The 11,214-nt window shown below is 34.9% G+C and overlaps 1 protein-coding gene across 1 annotated transcript; it reads right to left on the bottom strand.

Moving 5' to 3' along the window:
* Window positions 1–210: 210 nt before the first annotated feature.
* Window positions 211–8,062, bottom strand: LOC110107951 (the record flags this gene model as incomplete). The annotated part of the gene is made up of 5 exons (XM_020838405.2): window positions 211–745; window positions 5,982–6,689; window positions 6,810–6,856; window positions 7,345–7,410; window positions 7,970–8,062. Coding segments are annotated over 5 exons (1,302 nt in total), but the record flags the coding sequence as incomplete, so codon positions are not given.
* Window positions 8,063–11,214: the final 3,152 nt, after the last annotated feature.

Raw genomic sequence — 11,214 nt, 5'->3', positions numbered from 1 at the left:
ATAGTCACACAGGGCCCAACGTAGCTAGTTCTACTCATTATCACCCTTAAAAGTATAGAAAGTTTTATATGTACCTCAAAGTATATGCTGTATTACAGAAACAGTAAAAGCCATGATTAAAAATGTATGAACATGAACAAAATAGATTAACATCGCCAATGATTTTAAATCTGTTGTAAATAACCTGTGTGCATTAAAAAAGAAATGAAATAAATACAATCATCTTAAACAAATTCATAAAAAGGCCTCAAGTTAAATAAGATTCATCCCAGGATCTCGCACACTAACAATTTCCTTTTTCAAAAAAAAAATTTACACTTCAAAGGGAGAATGGTAATTCCACAAGAAAAAGAAATGCTAAATTGGAGAAGTTGACAACAAGAAATCAGGCATTGACCTCTGCAGCATAATCCCACAAAACGGACACAACGGTTTTAAGCGTTCCCCCACTGCATAAGATGTTCTTTCATTTCGAAAATATAGAGGAGAATTTTCCATTGTGAAGAATGAGTAAGGAAGAAGGTTAGCAGCCCATCTCTTGCAGCACATGCAGAACCAAAGTGGCTCTGTCACTGAGCAAAGTCTCATGGACACTACACATCTTGTTAGCTTATGTCTTTCCTTGGAACCCTGCCGATTCACAATACCTTGACACCATGCTACTTCTGGAGACTTAAAGAGTACTGGAGCTGAACAAAAACTGCAGCTCTCATCCTCAACGTATTCGTATATGCCATTATTATTCCTGAAGTTGCAATAAAAATACAAATTTAGCTGTTTGTTACATGATCTTAAAATGCAAACATAGATTGGGATATGGAAGTCCATCTTTCACCAGTACAAAACTATATAGATACAACTATCAAACACGAAACTCTATAGATACAACTATCAAACACGTGACGAATAAGAATATGGCAAAGCCATATCCAATTAAAATAATATTTAAATTAAAAAGGGCATGCACATATGATATGCGTGTCTTATTAAAAAATGAAAAAAAATGTGATGGTAGCGGCTCGTATTTCGTATCCATTCCCGCGACCGCAAGATGAGAGTCGGGGCTTTTTTCATTTTCGTGACAACAAACTGTAATTTAGGGCTTTTTCATTTTTGCAACCACGAGCGTGCATCTGTTTCGTCTTCGTCAAACAAGTAACACACGAGCAGGCAAGACGAGGCGACTTGACGATTGCAAGAAGATCATTTATGCGAGCGCTGAGCAGTAATCTTCGTCTGTCTCCTTCGTAAAAGGAGCAATTCGCGAGTTCACCAAGCAGGCAAGACGAGGTGATTAGGTGACAAAGATCGAAGGAAGGTTCGTTTTCATAGTCATCTTCTAATATTGCCTTCTTTAAATTTTTTTCACGAGGAAATTTCATTTTTTTGGTTGCTTCTTTGGTTGGTTCTATATGTTTTTTGACGAAATACATAATATAATGATCTAGAAGAGTTAACTGTGAAAGCTATGTGTACTTTATAGGATTATAAAGTCATGTTTAGCTTAGCTTGTGATTTTACCCCATTTTGACTTTCTAAGTCCCTTTTTTTTTTCTTTTCAACCATTTAATGAAAGTTCTTTAGTTTGTGCTTTGAATATAAGTATTAAGTAGGAAATAGTTGCTTTGCTCTTGAATGCTTTCACATGTAAAATTTGCTAGTTCAACCAATTCAATTCACAAGCGATTGAAGGTCCTCATGCATATTGTCTCCCTTTGCTCTTTTTTTTCAAAAGCTTCATAAATTCTTATTTATAAAAATATATTTACAAAAAAAATATTGGAATCATGCCACCAAATTTGAGCTTTGATTATCTAATGAGTTTAACTCTATAATGGAATTATACCACAAAATTCTTATTAGCTAGAATTCTTGAAATCATGTCACAAAATAGTGGAATCATATCACAAAATTAGCCAAAATTAGTGGAATCATGTGGCAAAATTCTTATTAGCCAATGAGTTTAACTCTTCCCTTGAGCTATTGATTATTTAACCTTTGAGCTTTGTATTTGGAGTTCTAACATTTGAGCCTACAATTTGTGTTGATCCTTTTATTATTTCTTAGAATAATGAGCTCTAGTGGAAGTAAAATTGGGACTGGTGATGGTTCATCAGAGCCCAACATTGAAGATGGAAAACCTGTGGAGTCATGCCACAAAATTAGTAAAAGCTTATGAAGGTAGGGGCAATGTTGCATTCAAATGCAATTACTATAATATCAAATATAAAGAACCATACTATAGATTTAAAGCTCATTTATTAAAAATTGTTGGGTATGGAATTAAAATTTGCCCAAAAATAAGTTCATCACATGTGGCTGAATTACAAAAGAAAGTAAAGCTGAGCAAATGAGTAGAAGAAAACTTCCTAAAGAGATTCCACCTCCAAGTTCCTAAGTTGGTCATTACTGATAATGATGGTGGAGCCTCCAAATATCATCCAGGTCATTACCGATAATGCACTAGTTTGTATAGCAAGCATACTTGTGGAGCAAGCATATCCTCACATTTTTTGGATACCATGTGTTGTGTACAAACTTAATCTTGTCTTGAAGAACATTTGTGCGGCTAAGAATATTGAGGCAAATGAAATCACATACAATGAATATCATTGGATCACAAGGATTGCAAGAGATGTAATTATAATTAGAAATTTCATTATAAATCACTTCATGAGACTCTTTATGTTTAATGATTTCTCTAATTTGAAAATACTTGTAGTTGTTGAAACTCATTTTGCCTCAATTATTATATTGAGAAGATTAAAAAAATTTAAAATGCACTTTACTCTATGGTGACCAGTGAGGAATAAAATTGTTTTCTAGAAAATATTAGAAAGGCAAGGCATGTAAAATAGCATATTTTAGATAATTTATGGCGGAATGACATTGAGTACATCTTAAATTTCATTGATCCAATTTATGAAACGTAAAGAGTGATAGATAGAGATAAGTACTATTTATATCTCATGTATGAAATGTGGGATTCTATGTTAGGCAAGGTGAAAGAAATAATATATAGATATGAGAGAAAACCACTTAATGAAAACTTAAGTTTCTGATGTATTATTTATACTATTCTTAAAGATATGTGGAGCAAAAGTAACACACTTCTATATTGCTTGGCTCACTCACTAAATCTAAGATAAATTTTAACATTTCATTCATTATTAATTCTCAATTTGTTGAATAATAATTATCTGATTCTATTTTATTTTACTATTATTTAAAGATATTCAAGTAAAGAGTTACTTCGAGAAGATCCTCAATGAGTGTCTCCACATAAAGATTTAGAAATTTCAAATATGAGAAAGGAATGTTTGAAGTGTTATTTTTCAAATGATGAGAGAAGAATGGTCAATATAGAGATTGCTAATTTTTTTGTTATTTAGAAGACTTTTATGCCCAAGAGTCATTGTGTGATAGGTGGAGAATGGATACGAAGATGTGGTTGATTCATGGAGCTTCAACACCTTTAGTTCAAATAATTACGATAAAACTTCTTGGTCAGGTTTCATCATCCTCTTGTTGTGAAAGAAATAAGAGCACATACTCTTTCATCCAATCAATGAAGAGAAACAAAATTACTCCACAACAAGCTGAAGATTAAGTTTATGTGCATACAAATCTTTGGCTTCTATCAAGAAAGACACCAACTTACATGGAAGAAGATAACAAGATGTGAGATGTTGCTGAAGATGGATTTGAGTCCCCTAATAATATGGGAATATTGGAGATTACTAATTTTTCACTTGATAAGCCTGAATTATAAGCAATTATATTTATTGAATATATAAGATATAGAAGTCACAAGACAAATCTTTGAAGAAGCCAATCCTATCATTCCTTCTGCTGAATAGTTAAGACTTCATTACTATATAGTTTATGTTTATGTTTTTTTATGTTATATTAGACATTTTATGCTTACTTTCATTTTAACATTATAAGCTACAAGACTAATTATGATGTTGCTTTTTTTTTTGTCATTTTAAATATTATACTTTGATTGTTATCTTAATTTTAATGCATGCTTTATAAATTATAATGATGTGTCCACACCGTATCCATATCTTGTATTTTTAATAATTGACGTGTCCCATATTCGTATCAGGTTGTATCCATATCGATGTATCCCTATCGGTGCAACATAGCTAATGAGATTCATTCCCTCAAGCACCTGTACATATTACACATATATTTACACATATTTACACCTAATGCGGTTATTGTGTGATAGAAAAGTACCCCTCAAACTTAAGGGAAAATTCTATAATATGGTAGTGAGGCCTGCAATGCTTTATAATGCCGAATGTTGGCCATTAAAAGAGAAACATAATATTAAGTTAAGTGTGATAGAGATGAGGATGCTCAGGTGGATGAGTGGCTTTATCCTTAGAGATAGGATATGAAATGAGCATATACGTGAAAAGGTTGGAGTAGCTCCAGTAGAAGATAAGATTAGAGAGAGTCGCCTTAGATGGTTTGGTCACATAAAACGGCAGCCTTATGACGACCCGGTTAGAAGAGTACAGGTATTAAATTTAACTTATGTTAAGAAAGGTAGAGGCAGACTTAAAAAGACTTGGTTAGAAAATATTATGAATGAACTTTCTTTATTAGATTTAAACGAGATTTTGACTTTTAATATGACACAATGGAGAAAAATGATTCATGTAGCAGACCCCACGTAGTGGGATAAAGGCTTGATGTTGTTGTTGTTGTTGTTGTTGTTTCATTATCTTCTGTACTCAAATAATTTGCACCGCATGTACAAAGCCAAAATGACCTCCATTAAACCAATATTTTTGCCTCTAGAAACCTAAAATTCTGGGTCAAAATCACTTTACAGAATGTTTTTAATTTAATCGCCAACTCATAGGTATTAAACATTAACAATAGCTCATTACAATTTTTCCACCAACACGTAGCCTAAAATTCTATGGCTAGATATAGAACAGCCGATTTTCTTCCTCCCATCATTCACTAATCTCAAATATTTTGTTAACCCAAGTAAAACGACAAAACTTGTCAAGTAGAAGACGGTTTTCTTTTGTTAACACCGTGTTGCTATTGTGATATGAGTTGCGCTATTTTTTTTTTTTTCCCATACAAATGGTAAGGACTTGTTGACGTGGTTGAGATTCAAATCTAGAACTTGACAAATTACAAAGATATTTACCAACCGGCCTACAGATTTGTATTTTATGAAATTAATCACGGCTACTCTCGTAAAAAGGAAAGGCTGTTTTGCAAGTGAGGTAACCATGATCGTGACGATATGAAGGGGGTTTTTGTCAAGTTGTAGAACTTAATTTTACCGTACGAACAAACACGTTATGCAAAGTCTTTGGTCATCTTCTTTATTTTATATCTAATATTTGTCGGTTATTTCATTAAGGTTGTTTTGAAAATTTTAATGTATTTACAACTTTCCTAATTTTTTTATAAAAAAGGGTATCATTTTTATGCTATCTTAGGGAATTAGGACAAAATTTTCTCACAGCGAAAATAATAATAAAATTTATAGTGGCCGCAATAGGACCATCAAATGGGTGAACTAATTTAAAAGTGTGTTTTTGTGCGCTGATCTTCATTTTTGCTCCCTGTTTTTTTTTTTTTTTAGGTTCAGCTATTCCCCAATAATGTTCAAATGTGCTGTAGAGATTTCCACTGTACCCTTTAAAGCTGTGGTTAAATAAGTTTTTGAAATCAACCGACATGAAAACTGTCACCTAACAAAGACTGAAGTAATGCTTGTGATTCTTTGCCATCTTGACCAAAACTGAAAATAGGCTAACACAAAGATGTGACAATTCGGAACAAGAATATCATGAAATTCTTATCCCAATCTTGAGGGTGGGGTCATAAATCTAAATGAATTAGGCGTGTGTTAGACACTATATATATGTAAAGACTTATAGATGCTTCATAATGTGAATAGTTGATGCTTAAATAAGTACAAGTGAGGAGTTGACAAATACCTGCCCCTGAGTTTAGCAACTTCTGATCCAAGAAGCTTAAGCTGACTATGAATCGTTTGATCGTTGATGGCAGTCCACTGTTCCAACTGTGCTACTCCAACAGGAGACCAATATTCACTCTCTACAGGAGTCACCTCAGAATCAGCTGTATGGTTTAGGACAGCTTGGAAAGAAAAAGCAACAAGACGCTCTTGTAGCTCTCTTTCACTTTTGAGAAGCAACTCATTCCATGGATCTGAATTACTTCCTTCGTTATTTGACCCATCAGCTTTAAGCTGATCATCTTTAAATAAATCAATCTCCATCCCATTACGCATCACCCTCCTGCAAATGATGTTAAGCAGTTGCATTTTCCGGGAACTGACCATCGAGATCTTATCATGCTCATGAAATAATACCTTCTCAACAGAATCAATCAATGGACCTGAAAACCAGCTGGATATCCATTTAGTTAATATCTTCTCAACTACTCCAGGAAAATCCTTCCTGAGGTCTCGTAATGAAGTTATTGTGTCCCAAATCACTACTGGCTTATTCACATTTTCTAAGTTCTTTAAAAACCACAATATATTGGTTTCCCAACAGGCAAACCCTAGCACAGACGAACTACTAATGGCTTCAAATCTGCAACCATCAAGTATTTTGTCATTTGGAACCTCCAAAGATTGGCCACCAGTCCAAAAAAACTCAACAACTGCTCTCTGAGACCTGCAGATGTCAATTGAATAAATTAAGCCTAAAAGCATTGAAAGAATGTTCACCATGTACCAGTTGAACGTGCTTTCCAATGTCCACTTTAGGCTACCGAATTTTATAGTGGAAAATCACCTCTTCTCATACATTTGGTGCTGAAGATTGGCATCCAAGCTGCGGACCTGAAATAAAGCACTGTATTATCACATTCGTCTGAATGCATGTAACAAGGTATTGACAAGAAAAAAAAAAAAAAAAAAAAAAAATGACAAAAAAAAAAAAAAAAAAAAAAGAGAGAAACAGCAAGAAAATGTATAGATAACCAGAACTATGACTCTGTGACTATAAAATATGCCATAAATGTTAAGTCCAGGTTTCCAAAAAAACTCAAATAGTTCAGAATTAAGGCAAGTGATGTACACAATATAGGATAAAATTAACAATTCTGCCTATGGGAATGATTTAAGTACACACGGAGAACATGAACACAGCATTCCTCTAAGAGACTGAACACTTTTAAGTATACTTAACAAAAGAATAAAAAATATTTGAAGAATCTACTCAAGCAAAATACGATGCAATAATATTTCAATAATCTATACTCATCTAATGAACCATGGCATCAAGTGGGGGGGGGGAGGGGTGGCGCGTATTCCTACTAATAGCTTACCACAGCGAGCATCAGCTCCCCAGGGGAAAGTGCAAGCCCAAAGCATAGATCAGAAACCCTAGAAAACTGCATATCAGTTTGAAAAGTATGTCAGAGCGTCTTTAAATAACCAAAATTATGCCTGCGGAACACTGTAAAATATTCATAATATGCATACATATTATAGAGGGAGAGAAATTGACTCCAATCCTCAGAGTACAATAGCCAACCTAATTTTATTTGTCTACCATCTTATACGACCTTTAAACTTAAATTCAGGTCATTGATTTGTATATGAAGATAGACCAATTTTTGAATAATTTTTATTAAGCATCTAACACCTTTTAAATGTCCCCAACAACCTATGCACTAAATAACAATTCATTCCAAAGAATCTTTACATGAAAAACTAGTAGTCATCTGCTCATCCATTAGATATAAGTTGAGAATTTTTTTATACATCTGATGCTAAAGATAGTTGTTTGGATATCACATTGTTTATATATATATATATAAAGAGAGAGGTGGGTGGCTCTAGCCGGGAAACGACCTTTAGAAATTGTTGTATATATATATATATATATATAGAGAGAGAGAGAGAGAGAGAGAGAGAGAGAGAGAGAGAGAGAGATAAATCAATACATACATTGCTAGATGCATCTGAAGCAGGAAAATTTGAAGATAAAGGTGCATCATATAGAGAATCACCATGAAAAATCCAGCTGCGGATGGAATTATCCTACATTAAGAAAGTTGTTATAAGCATGTTCAATCTAAAAAGTAAACCATATAGAAAAAAAAGTTCCAACAGGCTCAATAATTTAATTCCTATCTTCCTCGGGTAGTCATGTGGGAAGCTTCACCTAGTACGAGATGCTCTTGAGCAAGGTTTGAATGTCAGAAGTGCTAGCTCAAAAATAGTTATATTACAGTGGCATGGAATGATAAACCAGAAAAGCAGAGCCTATCTAGCATTCAACCCAATGAAAGAGCAAGAAAAGGAATTATGAGATGCCATGTTGGTTTCTTGAATTGCTAATCAACCATGGCACAACCACTGTCATCACTTTTGCACTAGATTCCAGGTATGAGTTCATACTTTAAAGAAAACAACCAGCATGCAGGAAATTACTTCACCAGCTCCCAAGTGCCCTTATCAACATGATTTAAAGAGTGAGAGCCACTCCAAAAAAAATAATAGTGGATAAGAAAAAAATGTAAGAATCAGACATTTTGGCTGGTAAGCAACATTCTGTAAGGCTCGGGCCTTTTATGTTACAAATTACGTATTGTCATCTTTCAGGACAAGCAGTAGTTGGGTGAGTCATTAGTGGGATAGGACTCATTTATTTTCATGCTAACTGAACAAAGTTAAACATAATTTTGTGGGCTCCGAAAATTTGGCCCCGACCTCCCTTGTTTTGCTTTTCTTCGGCGGAGTTTTAACGGAATTAAGTTCTAGGGTAAATTTTGAGAAGGCAGATGAGTTTGTAGATAAGACACTACCCAGAGATTTCGCCCTCATTTTTTGAGGACTTTATGATATGAGTTCTAGTTTCCTATAGGAGCAAGCCCCTATAGTTAATTACCCCTCTTGATCACGAGAGAGAACTTTCGATTAAGACTAGTCATCGATCAGATACGTAAAAATACGTGTTATCTGGCATATAGTAGCAGCTGGGCATTTGAAATTGAAAGTTTGAAGGGTTGGAAGATTTGATATTTAAAATAGAAATTTCACCAGCTTGCACTTAAAGCGGATGATGGGGAGGAATGATGATAAGCCTGATCAAGATCCCATGGTTTCGTCGTCCCGGACCATTGTGTTCCATGGTCTACTTAGTCAGAGGAGGTAGTCGACCCAACCTAACATAAGGATCCTTGTCGGCAGCCATGGGTTGCTTCGTCCAAGGGTACCTTGTAGGCCTGGGGTGAGTGTTTGTCTAAGGGGACAAATTTGAATCCACCTTAACTAACAGAGGGCTTTGTGCCTATCGATTATATACTATTAATTCATATCTCAAGGATTTGATGTCACTAAGGAGCATATTGGCAGCAAAACCACTTGGTTCAGAGGGCCCCGGGTCATAACCGTTTATCCTGCGGTGCAATTTGGCAGTAAAACTGCTGGTTACTATACACGTACCACGTCCGTACTGGCAGAAGATTATTTGAGAATGGATCATAATGATATTTTCGACTAGGCATTAGCTCTATGTGAGCTGAAGTAAATTTCAATTTGTCCACTAGACAAATTATTACGGAGGGTGAATGGATTTGCTTTAAGTGTTTGAATGGATTATTTCAATTTTAAATATTCTGGATTTGGATAGTCTTTGGGATTTTGGATTTTCGGGCATTTGAGTGGCGTTTGAAAATATTTGTGAACCCCTCCGGTTGAGATCTTCGTTCAACATGGCCATCATCGGGGTAATTGGGTCATTTGTAAGTGTTGGTATTTGTGAAAGTTTGGAGGCATTAAAATGGTTGTAGTTAACCCCTCCAGTTGAGATAAACATTCAACACAGGCATCATCAGGGTATTTGGGGTCATTTTTATTTATGAATTGAACCTTGTCGACTCTATCGAGTTGTGGACAGATAATCGGGTTTTGTAAGTTTTATGCCTTTGTTGATGAATTTTCTTTGTTGAAGGTCTTATATGAACGCATTAAACAGATATTCCGGTCGATATCATGACCGTATATCTATTTGATAGTTCGAGCCGTGTCGACTCCTATCTACTAGCATAGAAGGATCAGGCTAGAATTTATTGACCCGTGCAGCATCCTAGACGTCACGTGTGTTCCTACAACACGCTCGCCGGGGCCCATGCGGGTTTTGCTATTGCCCTTGCCTCTTTTATGTACCTATGTGTATACAAATTACGGTGCATGTGCGGGGCATTTTGAGATATTTAACACTGCTCAATTATGTGGGTGACCACCATTTGAATACAGCATTCTATTTGGAAGCTAGTACACGTCTTTTGTATGCTTGTATATGGATTGCAGATCCGATGGCATTGTATCATACTGCGGGTTACCCGTTACTTTGTACAGGTTGACTGTCGTGCACTATTTATTTATTTTATTTTTTTTGCATGTAAATTATAATGCACTAACGAATCTCCTATTTTGCATTTGTAAATACTTGTACCCATTGTAGTTTCTTTCATATTTGTCCAACAGACAGCATGTTGTATGTGACGACCCATTGATATCTAATTGAAATTTTTTTGTTTTGATTGCAATTGAATCATTTATCCATTCACGGGCAAATCATGCTGAAGATCACAAGGTTTTTTTAATTTCTTAAAAGACAGCTTGTGGCTCACATACTGAATTTGATTGCTGATATTTGCATTTTTGTTGACATGAAAACTTCATGTTGTTGATTGTAAGCATGTCATCATATTTTGTATTTGCCTTAACTTGCAAGCGGTTTGATATATTTGTTACATCTTCCTTGTCATTGTTCACAGGTGATCCGCTGTGTATCACAAACCCATTGTTCATTTGCTTTTAAGAACTTCGTTGTCTTGCAAATTACAACTTTATTTCAGATATTATATCAGGTTCCATGTTGTTTTGTTCAATTCAAGTCCTTTATTTTTTTCATTTGAGTTTGAGTTCAAATTAGGCTCATGCTCATTTGGTTCCCCCTGTCATTTGTTCAAGCCTTCTATGGTCCTTGAAAGTTTAATCTCTTGTTCAAATTATTCAAGTCCAGTTAAAGTTCATTGCACTTAGTTCATTTAAATTCAAGTCAAGTTTTGTTTGCTTGATGCCATGTCCCTTGTTGTCCTTTAAGTTCAAACCATGTTGAGTTCAAGTCGTGCAAGTGCACTTGAGTCTAAATCAAGTCCTTCGCATTGTTCAAGTTCAGCTTT

Source organism: Dendrobium catenatum, unplaced genomic scaffold (assembly GCF_001605985.2).
Source record: "Dendrobium catenatum unplaced genomic scaffold, ASM160598v2 fragScaff_scaffold_624, whole genome shotgun sequence".
Lineage (NCBI taxonomy): Eukaryota > Viridiplantae > Streptophyta > Magnoliopsida > Asparagales > Orchidaceae > Dendrobium > Dendrobium catenatum.
Note: the sequence above shows the minus strand (reverse complement) of the source record. Positions and strands in the feature narration are given on the sequence as shown.